Source organism: Sander vitreus, chromosome 5 (assembly GCF_031162955.1).
Source record: "Sander vitreus isolate 19-12246 chromosome 5, sanVit1, whole genome shotgun sequence".
Taxonomy (NCBI): domain Eukaryota; kingdom Metazoa; phylum Chordata; class Actinopteri; order Perciformes; family Percidae; genus Sander; species Sander vitreus.
This window is the reverse complement of record NC_135859.1, coordinates 30,130,434-30,150,782: the sequence shown is the minus strand read 5'-3', so window position 1 is coordinate 30,150,782 and position 20,349 is coordinate 30,130,434. Positions and strand designations below refer to the sequence as shown.

The 20,349-nt window shown below is 39.6% G+C and overlaps 1 protein-coding gene across 2 annotated transcripts in view; it reads right to left on the bottom strand.

Moving 5' to 3' along the window:
• Positions 1 to 31: 31 nt before the first annotated feature.
• The window catches only part of cds1 (CDP-diacylglycerol synthase (phosphatidate cytidylyltransferase) 1), a 32,896-nt gene continuing 12,578 nt past the window's right edge, over positions 32 to 20,349 (bottom strand). The window contains exons 3-14 of one of the 2 annotated variants that reach the window (XR_013502020.1): positions 16,182 to 16,278; positions 15,858 to 15,955; positions 12,182 to 12,321; positions 10,789 to 10,847; positions 9,769 to 9,851; positions 9,277 to 9,364; positions 8,418 to 8,486; positions 7,134 to 7,286; positions 6,615 to 6,734; positions 5,362 to 5,465; positions 4,114 to 4,308; positions 32 to 1,535 (exon numbers count right to left, since the gene is read on the bottom strand). Coding sequence is in view for 1 of the 2 variants with exons in the window: in XM_078251441.1 (XP_078107567.1) it covers positions 4,173 to 4,308; positions 5,362 to 5,465; positions 6,615 to 6,734; positions 7,134 to 7,286; positions 8,418 to 8,486; positions 9,277 to 9,364; positions 9,769 to 9,851; positions 10,789 to 10,847; positions 12,182 to 12,321; positions 15,858 to 15,955; positions 16,182 to 16,278 (1,147 nt within the window). In the remaining variant the exon portion in view is untranslated. Of the gene's footprint in view, positions 4,309 to 5,361; positions 5,466 to 6,614; positions 6,735 to 7,133; positions 7,287 to 8,417; positions 8,487 to 9,276; positions 9,365 to 9,768; positions 9,852 to 10,788; positions 10,848 to 12,181; positions 12,322 to 15,857; positions 15,956 to 16,181; positions 16,279 to 20,349 lie in introns of both variants that reach the window. The other variant, XM_078251441.1, reaches the window with a different exon arrangement.

The window sequence follows — 20,349 nt, the reverse complement described above, 5'->3', positions numbered from 1 at the left end:
TTTTGTCATTAGGAAACATGACAAACGCCAATTTAAAGAAAAAAAATCTTTATTTCACCTCCATACAGTAAACAGCTTTACAATATCCCTAACAGGTATCAATATTTGGTTTATACATGACTTTGTATTGCCCCTATTATTAACAGCATACTTCCTCAGTGTCATTTTTAATCATACCCACTCCAAAAGCTATAGATCTTCATTAGAAAACATTTCTGCTCAAAGCAAATCAAACATACACAAAATGATAAATTAAAAAAAGTCTTCAAAAAAATCTGCAGTGCATCATAACCTGACATCTGGGCTACTTAAACTACCTTTTTCTTCCCTACTTTTACATTTGTGTACCACACGTGTTTTACCTTCATAACTTGAATAAAAATATAAATTAGTCCACACAACTGCGATCGAATTTGAACTACAACTGTAAATCTGTGGAGTCTAAAGTGTGCCCATGGAATAATACACTTAATTATAATCAATCATTCACTCATGCATTTAAGGGACACTGTATAAAGTAATGTATGTATTTTGACAATTAATAGTTTAACTTCATTGTCTTTTAAAACTAAATTTCTTAAATGGATTTGCAAAATACGTACAATTTTCTTCTCTTATTTTGTTTGCATGTCTTCTAGAGCTGAAACAATTAGTTGATTATTGATTAACTGACATATCATTAGCAACTATTTTAATAAACTACTTACTGAGTTATCTGTCCTTCAAAACTCTCAAAACTCTCCTCAAGTGAGAGGATTGGTAGACAAAACAAACTGACTGATTAAAAAGTATTTCAATTTAAGTCATTTTAAATGTAAACTAATAAAAGCAGAAAAAATTGTACTTTTTTTTTTTATTCATTCAACATTATTTGAGACATTAGATGACAATTGTATAACATTTATAGTTTCCATGTTTCAAAGTTTCTGAAATAGGATAAATGTAAACATTACAAATAACTTAATTGATGTTTAATGCTTTTGATTAAATTTACCAATTACAATGTTTAATTATTCTGGTGGCACACTCCAGACTCCATACAACAGCATTAAAAAAACAAAAATCTAAATAATTGACCATCTGCTGTTTGTGTTGAGTTTTGGTCTGATTGCTTTAGTGTGAACACTGTCCACATGTCTACATGCTTTGCCTTATCGTGTTCAGTATGTAGTTTGGACAAAGACAAGCCTGTAAAGCAGTAGTGTGGGTTTTGCCTCAGATGGAGGCTTTAGTTATACATTTATACAGTACAATACAGCTGGTCCCAAAAATCCACCCAGCACCCCCATTCACTTTAAATGGAAAACACCCTAAAATGCACTTCTATGTATGAGGAAAACATGAACAAAACAAACTGGACAAATACATTAAAACATCCTCTTCGTCCAACAACTAAAGGAAGTGAACAGAACATTGCACAGGCCACGGATGCAAATGTTAGCAGTCCAGTCTGCAGCCCAGTTCCAAACTTGCCTCATATTTTTTCAGTTTTTTGATGTCGAAAGGAGACGGATGTTTGGACGTAGGCCCTGGAGCTTTTTCCAATAATGGAAGGAAATCAGTGTTAATCAGACAGTGCTTTGGTAAACATTTCTCTCTGAAAAAGTCTGGATTCAATCAGAGAATTTCATCAGCCCCATCTGGTGCCTCTTCATTGCCAGACCTATCTCTACAGCGCTGTGTTAGCGCTGCTCTATGGTCTCAATCACAAGCGTACTGGGCGGTGCTAAGCCCTGATAGCGGAGATAGCGTGGAGGGACATCAAGTCAGGCTTTGTCCCAGCAATGTACATCCGTTGAGCCAGACTAGGTGCCTCTTAACACGCTTATAATGCATCATCTTATTCATCACACTGGTGAACATCATAAACGCAATATATTTCCTGTAGAATTCAATGATTGAATCCACATTCTAAAGGAATCAAACTGCAACTTGCATAAGATATTGCAAATAAAACCACCGGCCATCAGATTTTGAATATACTTAAAGATATGTGTGAATACAGTGCTGTATGTATACACACATATTGTACAGTATATAGGATCCAAATGTACTCAGGTCTTATATTGCAAACTACATTCAAAACTTAATAATTTAACAGTGATTTAATGCATGAGAAGACTTTAAAATAGCAAGATCTGACAAACATTGAGTCGGAGGCCCTACCCCACCCCACCCCACCCCCACAGTGCAACTAAAATCATTGGTTAAATCGATAAAGGAAGCAGTCTTTTTTTCTTTTTATTAAGGAATAGTTCACCATTTTGGGAAAATAGTCTGAGTTAGATAAGATCAATATCACGCTCATGCGTGCGTTTAGTATGGATTCTAGAGCTAGGTGGCAATTAGCCTAGCTTAGCATTAAGACTGGAAGCAGGAGGAAAAAGCTTGACTACCATTCTTCAAAGTTACGCCTCTAAAAGCTCACAAATTAATTAAAATTAACACATAGGTAGCTGCGCGCGTTTGGTCGTCACTGTGACAACTACGGGAAGTTACTGCACGCAACTGTTGTTCACCAACATTGTGTTAAGAGCTTTATAGGTGTTGGTAGGCCGATTTTAGAACTCTGCTGTTTCACAATGCTTCCAGTCTTTAAAGTGCTCATATTATGCTTTTTCCCCTTTCCTTTATTGTGTTATATATCTTTTTTGTGCATGTTTTAGGTTTACAAAAGTGAAAAAGCCCAAAGTCCACTAACTGCGCGACTCCTAACAAACATGGAACAGAAGTGCGATGCCTCACTCTGTAGCTAAAACAGAGAGCTCAACACACAGGGTGAAAAGAGGAGCTGCAGCAGCATGCAGTACAACAATATGGTGTTTTTTGAAAATTAAACTATGTAAACCTATTCTGATATAACCTCTAAATACAATTATGAACCTGAAAATGAGCACAATATGAGCACTTTAAGCTATTCACCTCACGGCTCAAGGTACATACCCAACACACAGACATGAGATTGGTGTCGATCTTCTCGGCAACAGATGTTTTCAAATGTCAAACTATTCCTTTAAATACTTTTTTCCAATCTCTTGTATAGGTTCACCCAGCACACCTTCTAAATGAGCAGCAACCTCAGATCAAATCTTCATCCCTACCTCATAAAAATCTAATTTGTTCATGCTAAAGGCTACAAATGAGTTACATCTCTTTTTTGCATATCATTTTTCGTAGCTTAAAAAGTTTTTTTTTTTAGTTATAGTATGTATTACGTATTTGTGCAGCTAAATATCTTCAGTATATTTATGTACAATACATTAACTTGAGTGCTGATGCTCTAGTTTTTGCGTTAACATGCCTACAGTCAATCTGGATTGACTTTATTTGTGCGAGTTATTTAGATTTAGACAGAAACCTAAAAGCTTAAAGTTCCCTCTGTGGAAGAAGAGAATAAACATGGCTAAGTTAGCTGTAGCCCAAGACAGGACTTGTGTACATGCTACATGTTTTGTTATGCTGTGAGGTTAGGACCATTAAATAGAGCATAGTATATAAAACAGTGTCTATACTGTAGTATTCTGACAACCCTGCTGCATCATTGCTTCGCCCACACCCAAACCCCAGAAAGACAAGTCTCAACAGTCTGTTTGCTGTATCTCAGGTCCACGTGCCCAACACTTTGGGCCCAGTTTATGCTGGTAAAAGCTTTTTAAAATCCTTTTGTTCGGCTTAAGTCAGTGCAATATTGTCTGTCCACAGGGAAACTGCACATCCACCATCCACCTGCACTGAGAAAGCCATGTGCTTTAGGGTCCGTTTTGTTCAATAAGACATTTTATCTTCAGTCTGTACGTTTTTAGGATGGGGACTGCCTGTTCGCCCGTGAAGCGTGTTGAAGATTATGTGCCGGTCCAAGTGGAAAGCAACAAAGCCGCCTATTTTGTTGTCTTCGGTATTGTGTTGTTGTTTTTTACTACGAGGTTATTCCACGTACACTGGAGAGTCACCTCAGGTTCAAAGTCGTGATTATGAGCTGGTTGAAAGTCAAATGAAGGGTCGGCAGGATGACACTCTGAGAGAGGCCTGGGATCACACACACACTCTTAGGTATGGCTGTATGGTGTGTGTGTGTGTGTGTATGTTTGTGTCTCTGTGTGTGCACATGCTTACACAAACTTTCCAAACCATCACACACTCTGCAGTCATCACCCTGTGAAGCTGGCCATCTTTCACTCAGCCTGGGCAGCAGCTTGGGGGAGCATGCCCCTCTCTCTCAGCTGGGAGTGCAGAGTGTGGAAAATGCTGAGCTGCTGTTCAGGCCGAAGCATCAACAGCTGCTGTAGCACCTTGCTTGGGTTCGGTCCCCTGCAAGACAAACAATTAAATGTGACCACAATGGAAACAAGAGTGTAAAGAATCCCAAATCTGGAGCTACTTCATCTTATAACCAGTACAAGAAACTGGAAAAATTTAGGAATAATAAACCCAGCAGCTCAGATGCACCCGAGGTTCTAAAACGCTTTCTAATACAGCACACTGACTGTGGGGTTTAATGATGTTGTTTTATGACAGACAACAGACCTACACTTTCAAGTATTTGGGGAAAACATTTGAGTGTTTAGTTTGGGATTCAATTCAACTAAATTTTATTTATAGTATCAAATCATAACAAGAGTTATCTCGAGACACTTTACAGATAGACTAGACTACTACCACACTCTATAATTTACAAAGCCCCAACAATTCTAGTAATTTCCCCAAGAGCAAGCATTTAGTGCGACAGTGGCGAGGAAAAACTCCCTTTTAGGAAGAAACCTCGGACAGACCCAGGCTCTTGGTAGGCGGTGTCTGACAGTGCTGGTTGGGGATATGATGAACAGTGGCAATAGTAGTCACAATAAAGATAATGGAACAGCGACTACAAATGGTACTCGTAGTAGTTCATGTCATAGCAGGGCACTGCAGGGCGTTACAGGATGTGGTGTGGCACAGCAGAGCATAGCTGGACGATTCAGATATTCATTATTTTCCAATACTGTAGAATAACAGAATGGTTAAAAGTTAATGCCTTTTATTAAACCAAAAGACACGTGTTCCAGTGCAGCGTTTCCATTTCAGCTCAGTGCGAGTCTCTGTTTACACGACGTTAAGCTGAAAAAACATACACGAAGTCTGAAATTCACCGCGGTGTTAGGTTGGGATTAAGCCGCTACGTAAAGGTCTGCTAGTTGCTGGCTAATTTACACAGTGTAAACACTGACACCCAAGTGTTCCTTTCATTTTACAGCCATCTGAAGCTTTACGAGAACTAATATACAAACTTCTGAAACTTGAAATGACTGTAAGGAACTTGATAACACATTTTTCAGATTTCACTATCAGACACCTCTCCCGCGGAGCCTCCAGTCCTCCTCTTACCTGATGAAGCTGCCTATATAGACATGTGTGAAGGTGGCCATCAGGTACTGGCAGTCAAATCGATCCATGATGCCACCGTGGCCGGGGATGGTGTTAGCAAAGTCCTGCAGGAGAAGAGAGAGCAGGGTGCCATTAGATCTCAGGTACATGCTGAGCCTGGGATTAACAGGTGTGACATTAGGGGTGGGGGAAAAAAATCGATACAGCAAAGTATCGCCATATTTCACGTGGCAATACTGCATCGATACATGGACGCCAAGAATGAATCTTTTATTATAGAAATTGAACATGAGAATTTAACTTTTTAGTACTGAAATAACTAAATCTTTTGCTTTTTCAGTCCACTCGATGGTAAGATGAACAAACAGAGAAATTGATCATTTTAGATAAAACGTTGACAAAGTTTTCCTTTGGGGACATAATTTAAAGTTGGAAAACAGGTAATAAATTGCAATACATCGAAGAATACTGCAATATAATTAAAATCGCTGTAACATCGTATCGTGACATAAGGATCGTTAGCAGAGTATGATTTAATCTCATTATTGTCTTTGTTCTTTTTTTTTTGGTGCTGTTTGGGTGTTTCCATGCGGCAATTTGCAAGGATCACCTGTCAAACACATATGGTGTCCCTAGGTGGAGATATGCTACAAAGGCCGTCAGCGAAATTCAGAAACACCGACTACACAGACATTTCACAGCTGGAAGTCTTTAAACAAGGCGCTGAAACCCGAGGGACAGCAGTGGTGCCGCTCAGTGGCTGACAGCAGGAGGCTGCAGTTTACCTTGATAGCCTGCAGTAATGACTGTGCCCTGCTGTGTGAGGGAATAAGCAAAGCGTTGCTAAGCTACCTGTCACTTTAAGTAAAATCTCTGACCTTCACCACAGTTCAAGTGGTCCAACCAGTTTCTGCCATATTCAAATGTCTCCCTTCCACTAATCTCAGTGTCTTTGAGCTTGTAGCTTGAGGTGGAGCTCCAGCCAGCTGAGTGAATTTACTTAGTGTTGAAATAGTGAAGTAATAGCAGAAACGTATTGCGCAGACTGCAGAGATGTGAGCTACTAATTTGTTGTACAAATCTCACCTGACAAACAGATTAAAGTGAAAACTGTACCGAGTGGAAGATAAAACAATAAATAAAACGGTACATAAAGACAAGGGAAACAAGACTAAAACAACATCCCCAATGAAGAAAGTCAATCAGAGATGTAGTTAGCTTGTTGACAAGAGAGGAGAAGAGAAGTTCTTTACTTTGATTTTGAAGGCTCGCTTGAAGCCGCTGGCAAAGAAGCCGCCGAAAGGCCCGATGAGAGACCCGAAGGACGAGAGGAAGATGCTGTGGATCTGGAAGGGGTACAGGTTTACCGTTTTCTAAAAGAGAGATGAGGAGAAACATTGATAAATGCCTCATTATGATCTTCTCTCTCCAGATACTGGCATAGGAGAAATACTCTAAATAATGCTCAAGCAGACTGGCATCTCTGTAATGTATTATAGTGAACAGATCATTTCTAAACAAGCTTAAATATGAAAAAAATTTAAAAACTGAAGTGTGGTTATTGTTTGTTTTTTTTAACAATTTTGTATCTGCACAACAAAAAAAATGTTTAAAAATAAGCAAACTGGGCATGAGGGGTCGTTTAGTCTTTCAGTGGCATGGCATATACAATATGATTACAATCATTAAATATCTAATTTAGAACATCTATTATATTTCAAATGGTCTCAGTTGATGCAAACAATTTTAGATAAAAAAAACAAAAGTCTTACCCATCTCAGTGTGTTTTGTACCACAGCAGGAAGAGTGTATTCGTGCATCACAAATATGTCAGAAGGCTCACATTCAACTGTAAACCCATTGGTCTCACTGTTGACGCCCACAGGACACACAAAGTACTGGAACTGAGACAGGAGGTAGGCCAGCTGAGGGTCAAACAAGACACAAAGTAAAGATCCGCTTCTAACTCCGTATTTGCACAACATTAAAGCACCAAAATTGTTGAAGAGTCATGCTTTTGTGCAACCTTCACTTCAAATTTCCACCGGCTACATGCTGATCAACATCGATGACTTATAGTGAAAGTTGTCAGTAAATGTGGAGATGCTGCAAAAATTATTTCCCTTTCTGGTTGCCATGTTATTAAACGTCAATTCTGGCGCAAAATGAACCTAGGGGTTAATAACATATGTGTACACAGTTGACCGTTCTCTGGGATCAGTTTCATGCTAATCGAATGTGTATTTAGCTTGAAACAAGCTAGTGCCAACCGGTGATTAGCTGCTAACGCTACCTTTCGGGGCAGAAGGTAAATCACTATTTTATACCACTAACAAGGCTCAAAATAGCACCACACTTCAATGGTAGCATAATGAGGGTCCCTACATGTAAACCAAAGCATTGAGCCTTGTTAGTGGTATAGAAATAGCTATTTACCCTGTGCCCCGAAAGGTAGCGTTAGCAGCTAATCACTGGTTCACGCTAGCTTGTTTCAAGCTAAATACACATTCGATTAGCATGAAAACATGTCTCAGAGAACAGTCGACTGGGTACACATATGTTATTAACCCCTAAGTTCATTTTGCGCCAGAATTGTCCTTTAAATCTTAAAAATAAAAATAAAAACATTCTTTGCTGAGACTACCAGCTTTGTCTGGCAGTAGTGAGCATGATGAAACAGTCACAGCCTTTCTAATCTAGCAGATACCATCTCATTTTGTATTAAAAAAAAATAAATAGCTGAGATATGTCTGTTACTGCAACATGCTGTTGTTTTATGACAGACCTAAACTTTTAAGTATTTAAGGGGAAACCTTTAAGTCTCTAGTTCTCTAATAATGATCCTTTTGACATTTGGAAGTTTTTGCATTGTTCAAATCATAATTTGTCTAAACCAAATAGAGCCATAGGCAGCTTGATTTACACAATGTACTGTTCTTCCCTTCGTTTAAGGTGTTTTAATTATTTTCCAGACAGTTGTTTCATGTGCTTCTCTACCAAGAAGAAGAAAAAACGGACCATCTGAGTGAATTGAAAAGCGAATAAAGTGTACTCACGATAAAGCCAAAGACCACAGTGGCAAAGAAACCTCCGATGAAGCCCTCCCATGTCTTCTTAGGTGAGAGCTGCGGTGGTGGGGGGGGTTTGAGACAGAAACAGAGGCTGTCTTTCACATAAAAATTACATCAGCATCACCACAAACTACATGGGATTTAAAATAAACACATTTTCATCCTGCTGTCCCAGTTACTGAATAGCTAATGTTGAATGATGTACAGCAGTAGCCATCGTCAAAATTCTATTTCACACACTTACCCCGTATTTAACCTTATAGAGTTGAAAAGAATACAAATGGATTCGTTTAAGAGTAGAGTTTGACCCAGAAGTATTTCCTGAATTTTAGAAAGTAGTTTAAGAAAGTCACAGAATTAGTCATTTTCAAAGAATTCACGTTACATGTCTATATCACAAACTGGAGTTATTTATTAGCAGGTTTGTTTGACTGAAACACTGCCAGTCGACTCGGGGCTGATGAGAGAACAGTTTGCTGTTGAGTGGCAGAGATGTACTGGAGAATATCTGGAGCCAAACAAGCCCAATCCGTTCATTTGTTTTTCTGACACTTATTTGGCTCAGTGTCATGAGGCAGTTGCCCAGACATTAACTACCACACCGTCTGGCTCCTCAACCGCTTGTTTTAATGACCATAGGTAAGGGTTGGTACGTGATCAACTGGTATAGACAGAGTCTGATACAACACCTGCATCACAGCCGATGCCGCACCTAACCCCCCCCCCGCTGATCTGTTCATGTATGCTCTCTGTACTCTTGCACTTCTTAAAAGACAGTAGTAAAGGCACTCAATGTAGATCAAATCAGTAAAACAAGAACATCATAAGACAATATTTGATTTACCTTGATCAGTGGAGTCCTCCCAAAGAAGAATCCAAACAGATAGGCCATAATATCATTGCATATCACAATGGAGATTGGGACAATGAACCTGGAAAATGGAATTTCCACAATGTTAAGAGGTGATGGGGGTTGTTAAACCATCCATAAGCTGAAATCTGTCTGTGGCTGGAAAATGTGTCTACTCCACTATGAATTGATAACTGCCACTGTGGCAGGACAAAATAATGTGTTACATAAATTGTGAAAATAAAAAGGTGATCATTATGATTCTAGTTGACTAAATAATATTTCATCTAGTTTTTTTTTTGTTTTTTTTTGTTTTTTTTAAACATGACATGCTTAATTTGTATATATTCTACTTTCTGTTGCATTACTTGGAAAGCCTGTATGAAGAGCAACCACGACAGTAAGAACACAACTGTGACGACACACGTGCAGCGATAGTCAGAGACAACAAGGCGTGTTCCTCTGGACTGTCTGTGTGCTGCTTACCAGATCATTCCTTCAAACAGGTTCTGAATGACAAGGTGGGACTGAGTTACCACAATCAACAGGGTCACATGGGTCCAAGCAAACTGGAATGGCAAACACAAACACAAACACCACAGTGTCACTGAACTGGAATGTAGCCGCGCCTGCTCGGAAGTTGGCTCGTGTCAGAAATAGTGGATTCATACAAACAAACGGACAGACAAAGTGAATGACACTGACAGAGCAAACGTATAGGATAGTGTGAGAAGAGCAGGCAGTGGATGGAAAAGGTCTGTCACACATTTTGGCACTAGTGTCGCACATTTTTGAAAATATTAAAACAAGAATTTTGCGGAATTGCATGCAACAAAATAATTGAAATAACTTCAAAGAAACAATAACACAGCAGCATAATAAAAAAAAAAAAAACAGGACTGAGTATTCAAGCTGAGAAAGTGCCACCTTTTGCCAGTAAATATATTACTATGTATTAACCAAACCGCCCTTTTGAATTTATGATAATGTACATACTGCTGACAAGGGAATTCGAGTCTAAAAAGTGTTTGCACTCATGAGACTTCAAAGCACTTTCTATACATCTGTCTGCAAAATAAACTTATGAATGAAAATGAAATGAGTCAATACATGTAAAATACTAATACATTAAAAATAACAATACATACTCATTAAGTTACTAATAAAGTTAGTTTGGAATTAAATGAAATGTGATGCATAAAAGTGGCCACGAATGGCAGAAAAAGCAAGAGATGCATGTGAAGTTAAATAAATCTGAAGCCAATTGCAGAAGTCCTGCATTTCATAGTAATGTGAACAGCTACTCTGTGAATAAATACAGTTTAATATGACAAAAACTACTTCTACAATGGCAACATCAGGGCACAAGATAGATGGGTTTTAAAAAAAAAAAAAAAAAAACCTTCTCAGTCAGAAGGACATTACAGGAAGTAAGAAGCCGTGGAAAAGGATAGATAGGAAAGTTAGCAGTAGAGTAGAGGAGAGAGTTACTTGGCTGATACACACCATATAAAACTGCAGGCGGTAATGTTTCTTCACTAAACTCAGCACAAACATGCAGAAACCTGTGAAAGAGTAGACAACGTGCTGTCAGTTTTTACTCCAAGTTAAAAAGTATACTGTAGATTAAATAATATGCATCACATTTAACACATTGTTTACTGTATACTGTATGGGGAGATATGTGTAGCATTCCTGTGACTTAACAATTCACATTTTTCTTTCATGCAAACATCTGGGGGCTTTTTTTGAATTTGACGATGACTTTATTTTAGATAGGTGAATTTGAAATGAGGAGGCTGACGGCTGAAAGCTCCTGTGTCAGGTTTGTGTACATAAACCTGGGGAGGCCCTCAGGGGAGCCGTTCCTGCCAACAGATTGTGAAGATGCTGTCTTGTACTACAGAACGTCCTTGGGGCTGAAAAGTGCCACTGACGTCGACTGAAAGTCAGCAACACTGAATGTGTTCACCCAGCTTCAGAATGAAACTTAACACTGAGAAATCAGTAGACAGAACCATTATTCATCCATCCCAGAGGGAAACTTACAGCCACAGCAGCAGCTATTAAAATCAGAAAGTGGCTTACTTATGTTACTATTAATTATTTTTCAACACATACGGAAAGGCCCTAAAAAAACACATTTTCTCAATCAGCTTTTTATTATGCGCGATGGCCTCATTTTCTCCAGTTACTTTTATAGTTATTTCACATGAGAGATTTCTGCATTTGGTATTGTCTGTGCTTTTCGCAGTTGGAAAAAGTGATGCTGCGTACTTTCATGCCCATCAAGATTGGGTGAATCAATTGGATACGTCAAACCTGATCATATCACACCTACACAGGTGAGCTTTGAGTGCTAAACTCATAATAAATAATTAAGGGTTTTCTTATGCCAAACTTTGAATGTTTCTTATTAATTCATGATTACTTAATGTTATAGAAAATACTTTATGCATATGTGTAAATAAAAAAAAATACTGGTATGATCCATTAAAGAAAATTGTTTAATTAGGAGGGAAACTTTCTTATTAATTTCCACTTTTTTTACACATTGATGTATGTGACTCATTAGTTTAATGAGTATCTAGAAGCCACAGCTCAATGTATGTGGTTTTATGGCACATCCGGCTGCAGTTTACCAGAACAATAAACTGCCCAATAAACTCTATCAGTAAAGCTCTGAAGAAAAAGGAGAGGTCATTGTAAATCAGTTGGTAAACTCATGAGTTTGTACTGCAAGTCTCCCTGAGGTCTTTGCTTTTCTTTTTGTTTAATACATGCTGTATCTGGTCAAATCTAATCCAGACCTAAAAGTAAAACGGGAAGCAAAGGGGCCAAAGAGCGGGTGTGTTTTTTCCAGATACAGCAGTCGCACTGTCCTGAAGGCGAGACCCACCTGCGAGGTACAAAGCGAAGGAGATGAAGCGGTGATAGCGAGCCAGGAACTGCAGAGGTTCCTCCCTCTGCACCAGAGCCCCAAAGTAATCCGCAACAGTTTCCCCATAGAAGAAGTAGTTGACGCATATCAGGAAGTACCTGGGGCAACAAAACAGAGGGAATTATTTTTCTTCCCACTTTCTTTTTGTTCTTTTTTCCTCATTGTGTTTAAGTGCTTAAAAAGGCAAGGGGCAGTGTTGTTGGGCTTGATTTATCTATGTACAGTATACAGGTGCTGGTGATATAATTAGAATATCATGAAAAAGTTGATTTATTTCAGTAATTCCATTCAAAAAGTGAAACTTGTATAATGTATACATTCATTCCACACAGACTGATATATTTCAAGTGTTTATTTCTTTTAATTTTGATGATTATAACTGACAACTAATGAAAACCCCAAATTCAGTATCTCAGAAAATTAGAATATTGTGACAAGGTTCAATACTGAAGACACCTGGTGCCACACTCTAATCAGCTAATTAACTCAAAACACCTGCAAAGGCCTTTAAATGGTCTCTCAGTCTAGTTCTGTAGGCTACACAATCATGGGGAAGACTGCTGACTGGACAGCTGTCCAAAAGACGACCATTGACACCTTGCACAAGGAGGGCAAGACACAAAAGGTCATTGCTAAAGAGGCTGGCTGTTCACAGAGCTCTGTGTCCAAGCACATTAATAGAGATGCGAAGGGAAGGAAAAGATGTGGTAGAAAAAAGTGTACAAGCAATAGGGATAACCGCACCCTGGAGAGGATTGTGAAACAAAACCCATCAAAAATGTGGGGGAGATTCACAAAGAGTGGACTGCAGCTGGAGTCAGTGCTTCAAGAACCACCACGCACAGACGTATGCAAGACATGGGTTTCAGCTGTCGCATTCCTTGTGTCAAGCCACTCCTGAACAAGACACGGCGTCAGAAGCGTCTCGCCTGGGCTAAAGACAAAAAGGACTGGACTGCTGCTGAGTGGTCCAAAGTTATGTTCTCTGATGAAAGTACATTTTGCATTTCCTTTGGAAATCAAGGTCCCAGAGTCTGGAGGAAGAGAGGAGAGGCACAGAATCCACGTTGCTTGAAGTCCAGTGTAAAGTTTCCACAGTCAGTGATGGTTTGGGGTGCCATGTCATCTGCTGGTGTTGGTCCACTGTGTTTTCTGAGGTCCAGGGTCTACCAGGAAGTTTTAGAGCACTTCCTGCTGCTGACCAACTTTATGAAGATGCAGATTTCATTGTCCAACAGGACCTGGCACCTGCACACAGTGCCAAAGCTACCAGTACCTGGTTTAAGGACCATGGTATCCCTGTTCTTAATTGGCCAGCAAACTCGCCTGACCTTAACCCTATAGAAAATCTATGGGGTATTGTGAAGAGGAAGATGCGATGCTCCAGACCCAACAATGCAGAAGAGCTGAAGGCCACTATCAGAGCAACCTGGGCTCTCATAACACCTGAGCAGTGCCACAGACTGATCGACTCCATGCCACGCCGCATTGCTGCAGTAATTCAGGCAAAAGGAGCCCCAACTAAGTATTGAGTGCTGTACATGCTCATACTTTTCAGTTGGCCAACATTTCTAAAAATCCTTTTTTGTATTGGTCTTAAGTAATATTCTAATTTTCGGAGATACTGAATTTGGGATTTTCATTAGTTGTCAGTTATAATCATCACAATTAAAAGAAATGAACATTTGAAATATATCACTCTGTGTGTGATGAATGAATATAATATACAAATTTCACTTTTTGAATGGAATTACTGACATAAATCAACTTTTTCATGATATTCTAATTATATGACCAGCACCTGTATACCGTATGCAAGAGATTCTGGTTTTGTGCACTTCAATCTGAAATGGGTGCTAATGTACAAGTGTTCTTGTGTCCGATGTATGTTGTGTGGGTCACTGAATGTCTACCAGTGTTTCTGTCCTGCTGTACATTGACCTCGTGTGTGTGTGTGTGTGTGTGTGTGTGTGTGTATTTTTTTTATGACAGGTGGCCTTGGTAAAGGGGGCAAGTTTCAATTAGCCTTCATTTGCTTCCAACATGGCAGTGACCTTTGCTCCTGGCTGCACTGAGTGCTGCTGTTCCGTACTGTGGCAGTGTATGCAAAAGCAAGGCAAGGACCAGGAGTGTTAAACGGAGTTTGGCTAACAAATGAAATGCTACTTTTAAAAAGAGAGATTCTGCCCTTTTCTGGCTTTTTAAATATACTTACATATTATTATAACATAAAGACGGCTCAGAAAAAATAAAGACTGACCATTCAGGCGGTTTGGGGTCCTGTAACACACCACTGTGGCCCAGATGTAAATGTAGGGCTGGATATCATTTATTTTTCTACTAGTGTTGATACGATTTCTCCACATGTACCAAAATTATATATTTTCCGATACCTTTGAGAAATTAAAACAAACATTTTTGTTATTTATGTGAAATATTGTCTAAACTCAAGCAGCTGCTTTGGCTAAATAAAATAGTTGGGGACTTTACAAAACTATATCTAAGCACTTCCTTTTCCCATCTGAAAAAAGTTCCAAAGGACTTACTAATCTTATTTATAGTGCATCAGACCAAACACTCATCTTATTCCCTGAAACATCCTTACTTTCCTAAATATTTTACAGAATATCTAGACTGAGACTTCCTGTCTGAAATACAAATAATCCCCCTTTTAAAATATCTATGATCAAAGGGATTGGTGCAGACAATGTTAATGTGTGTTCATCAACATGTACGTACGTACGTACGTACGTACGTACTGTCCTGTTGAAGTGTCTCTGAGACATTGAGTACATGCACATAATATTCCATTTTTTGCCCTTATTCCAAAAAAGACTATATTCCGACTAAGCTGTTTACATGGCTGATTAAAGTGAATATTCCACTAATATTCCTGTTTACATGTAGCCATGCAAAATAGGGCTTTTCAAAGTTTTCCACCAGTGGCAGACTTGTTCGACCGTGCCAACTGCCAACACAGCCTCCCTCTTTCATTCCTTCAACCACCATCTTGAAAATGTCGGCGTTGAAATGTTTGCGCATATCCAAACAGGTTGATATCCAAGTCTTTCATAATGTTTAAAAGTAGGTGTGTTTCTCCTTCTTTTCTTTTGGGAATGCATCTCTACCGCAGCTTTGCAAACTGTTAGGCTAGTTGGTTCGTGTACAACAGCCATAGCAACGCACAGAGCTGACCATAAGCTGTAAACAGGCAAGTGGCCATAAACTGCAGTAAAAACCACGATTGAGACGCATATTCCAAATGCGCTGTAATTATCCAAAGAATACCTTTACAATCTGAATAATACCAGCATATCCCACATGTCCTAAATTCAGAAAAAGGCTTAATTCGGAATATCCAAATGGAATATGCTGTTTACATGACCTGTATCAAATTCGGCATAATGTCATATTCGGAATGATAGTGGAATATTGGTGTGCATGTAAACTACTCAATGGTCAAACAACTGCACCATTTGAGTCACTGAAGAAAAACACTATTTAAAACACACTGCTACGGCGAGATTTGAGCTAAGTTAAAGTGAAAATACTGCACTATTACTCTTTTCTCCTTTAATGTTCATAACACATCTTCAGTATATCTGCTGTTCACTGTGAAATCCATTCTCCTTACCAGCTTAGTGTCCTGAACCAAGGCAGCTCATAGGAATGGTAAACTCTGTAGCCGATGGTGATGATTTCTTGGAAACACTTGATTTGGACAGTCATGACCTACGTCAGATGATGGGAACAGAGCAGAAATATAACCAGAAGGTCTCAGCCTGAGAAACAAGCCGAGAGTCAGTACGGTTTTATTTACAAAAGCTTTTTTTTAATATCTCTCTGTTCAGCCATCAGAAAATACAAATATCAGATGTAATTACAAAAAATAATGGACAGTAGGATTAGTGCATTGAGGACTCATACAATTGCTACTGTATTAATTATTCTCACTTACCACTAATATAAGAGCGACAGGTCCCATATAGATGATGAGAAAAAAGCCTGAAATCATGGCTAAAGACAGAACTCCTCGTATCCAGTAGTTCTTCCATCTGTGGAGAATGGAAACTTTTCATTACTTGCTCCTCAACATTACAAGAAAATTTCATTCACTGATTTATGCTTCATTTGAGTTTTCATTCAAAGTGAGATAGAGAGTGAAACGTATGACACTGACATATGACTCGCTGTCTGGCGCCATGTGTATATTTCCAGTTATACAACATGCATAAAATTGAACATCAGAGCCATGAAATTATAATAGTAGATCATGATAAGCAAAGCCTTTGAATTTACAGAGCTTATTTATATCAGCTGACTAGTGGAGTTAAAGAAAGAGAAAGCCTAAAGGCAGGGGATGAGGCATTTGCCAATGGCTGTCAGGAAAGAGAACAATATATGGTCAGTCATAGTCACTGGTTTTAGAACTGTGTAAAATGACCAATACTTACAACTCGTTCTCTTGAACAAGACTAAGAGTCTACAGAAATGCTAGCAACGGTACTTAGGCACAACGGTACTTTGAGCGAAATGCTAGCTTTAAGGTTCTGACACAATTCTGACAGGGGACATGAATGTGTGTACCAAATTACATGTGACTTTTAACTGAACCTCAAATGTCAAGCTAGAGGAAAAGTCATTAGGATACATTGAAAGGGCGCCATAAATATCTATACAAAGTTTGGTGCCAAATCCATCTCATAGATGTTGAGATATTTCACAGGACAAGTTAAAACGTTCACCTGCTGGTGGCACAAGAGGAAAAGTCAGTCCATGATATTTGCCATTTTGACTGGATGCCAACCTCAACAAGAATAGTCTTATGAAGCTTGATTTATGGTTTTGTGTTGAATCTACGCAGTAGGGACATGTAGATACTGACCATACGCCGTAGCCTGACTTGCACCTCCCCAGAAATATAACTACATGTCGCAGCGACGCAGACCGATGCAACTGTGATTGGCCCGCTTTGCTGGGCATGGTATCGTTGCATTCCCCCTACTCATTTCTGGGTTCTCTTTCTCCGTAAACAACATGAAATCAAGGGGAGGGTTAACTGTTCCTGCTACATCTTTCTAACCATGGTCAGAAAGCACAGGGGAGACACATTGTTTCTCCATCTCCACCACCGGAGTCGGTACTCACTCCGAAGCCAAGCCCTGTCACTCTATCACCCTCTCTACCCCACACTTCCCAGCATACACACATACCAGCTCTCTTAAAAGGGATACGCTAGAATGACGCAGACGCACTAGCGCACAATTAGGCTATGGCATATAGAATCAGCCTTGAGGGCAGACGCCAGAGGAGAGCAGAGATATGGAAGCATGAGTGTGGCGTGTTGCAGATGTTAGCACGGAACAACTTTCAACTGTGATGGACAATAAATAAACTTCATCCCTGAAGTATTTTGGTTTAGTTTCTGTTGGTTTGTTAACCAAAATGAACTGAAACCATTGCTGGCTCAGTGCACGTGGTGCACGTGGCGCATGTGGTGAGACAAGAAGAGGAACGGGGCAGGCTGGCTAGAGATGGAAATCGCGAACCACTTCCAGTCCAGCCTCTTTTAAATTGTCCAATCAATCGGAATCGTATGCCTGCGAGCTAATCAATTCCTTTTATTCATCCCGGCATGTTTTTCTGACAGTTGCGCATTGCAAAACAATGACATCAAACTCATGTGTCTACGCTTCTGGAAACTTGCAACAAAAGTCATGGCAAAGAGGAAGAAACGGTCCAAAGCGTGGCTTCATTTCACAAACAAAGATGACAACAGTGCGGCTTGTTATATCTGTATCAATAAAATATCTTATTGATTCCCATTCCTAAGGCTGGCACAACCACGCAGTGAACAAGTGGGACGATGGCAGAAAGCTAGTCAAGTTCCCTAGGAGCTCTAATAAGGTCTGCATCCTTTCTTTTTGTTGCCAATCAAGGTATTCAGCATATGTTGCCATAATGCTTAGTGGTGACACTACCGAGGCTAAAAATGTGGAACAAGGCCACGTTCCTCTGGAGTGTTATTCACAACACATCATGCAGTGTGTGTTGCTGTGAGGCAAACTGCTGCACTGCCTGAGAGCAAAACAAAGAGAGGAAACTGCTAAAAGCTGCACAGGAGCCAAGCAGGGCAGAGAGCCTGGTGCCTGCTGTATGAATGGAGAAGAAAAACAGCTGCATCATGGAAAAAAAGCTGCCGCTGCTTCCACCTAGAACTGTGGGCTCTCACACTCTCTCTGATCATCACACCATCACTCACTCACTTTCTCTCTTAAACGACCTTCCTTCCTCCTCGCTTCACCTTCAAGTCCATCTATTCATCCTTCTCTGCTGTCATTTTGCTCGCTCCATTCATCTGCTGCAATCCCTCCTCCTTATCTCTACCACATTTTCCCCATCCCTCCATCTGTTTCTCTCTCTCTCTTCTTCTAATTTGCTTCCTTCCCTTTTCCCATCCCCCTCCCTCTTTCTCTCTCTCTGTGCAGTCTGTTCATCCACATGTCTCTCTGCAGCACAACGGCTCCTTTGGCACCCAGGATTAGTACCTCCCTTCTTGTGAGCCTTTAAGCCCTGTGACCTGGCCGTCACTCATTTGTAACACCCTCCACTTCTCGTCTGTATATCAAACAGGACCTCCTTAATTTGTGTTGAAGTTGCTGCTGACTCAGCAAAGACTGCCAAGTGTGACAGTACTGAACTGCTGGCAAGAAGCGTTTTACTACACAATACTACTACAAGAATGTAAGACGTGTGTTTAAAAACGTGAGAAGGGGGTGCCTGATATAAGCTGAAGCTTCTGACCCTAACCTTTGGTTACAACCAATACAATTCATTCATTCATTGCGTAAAGGGTTACTTTCAGCCTTCAATGCATTTACCAGACTTTACTATGTTGTGCTTATTTTAAGGTTCTGACACTCAAACAACTCTTTCCCCTTCTAACTATGCCATACGACTCCATAAATGAAGGGTAAAATATTTTTTTATCTAAAGAGAAACATCATTTCCTCTAGTTTACCAGAAGCTTTGTGTGCACAAAACGATCAAGCCTAGGAAATAACGTTTTTATTTTTCCATATTTTTTCATACATATATGTTGAAAAACCTAAAACAACAGTACCACTGTAAGTTTTGCTAACTGTTTGCATACTACCAGCCATCAATGCCACACCAAAATAAGAATGTTTTCCCACAGTCAGTGAAAAGTGTTTTTGCATGCTGCTTCATTAAGGACAAAAGTGGTACACGTTTTCATGACACTTGAGTACAAGGTAACAATACTTGACAGAACAGGTTGTCAGCACACCTTTTTCAGAACATTTAGGTGCACAAGGAACAGTTCAATGACTCATTGTAGGTGTCAACTGAGAGAAACTGGATTTTTTTCCTTTTCTTTCACAGGCCTTGTCTTAAAATCTACTAGCTATTTTAACCACCACAATGTACGTATTACTATGTCAGGGTTTTGTTTATTTATACATATGGTATACAGTACATGATCATTGTAGGGTTGAACCTTAACATGCCTTACTTACTCTACTGTTGTGAACCACTCCGAAGAAGGCTTTCGGTTGAATTTCAAAAATATAATATATCATTCTGACAGTTGTCGCTGGTCAAATGCTCAGAAAATCTCTGTGAAAATGGCGAAAAACGTCCACACAGAAAACCTCTGTTTGGACAGAACTTTTCTGAACTCTTTCAGCCACTATGCAAGTCCTTTGGTTTGCTGCAAATTCACTAGCAACTGCATTTCCTTCCATGCATTAAAACACACATGTTCAGACATCTCTGCAGGATCTATTTCTGGTCCAATTAACCTACATGCACAGGGGAAAGATGATCAGTCACTCTGTCAGGCTCAATACATGAAAGATGGAGGTCAAAACTGCTTGTTACAGCAATATTATGGCTGAAGTACATTTGATCAAGACCTCAGGCGTCTTTGGTTTAAGGTTTATAAAATCTTTATAAAAATGTATCTGACCCCACATTTTAGACCCGGTTTAGCATTTTTTGTAAAACTAAAACCTTGAGTCCTGTGGCTGTTGAAGTTTGCATGGTGACCTCTACCAATTTACACTAGTTCTACTTCCTGCTGTGGTTGGCTGTGGAAAAACAGC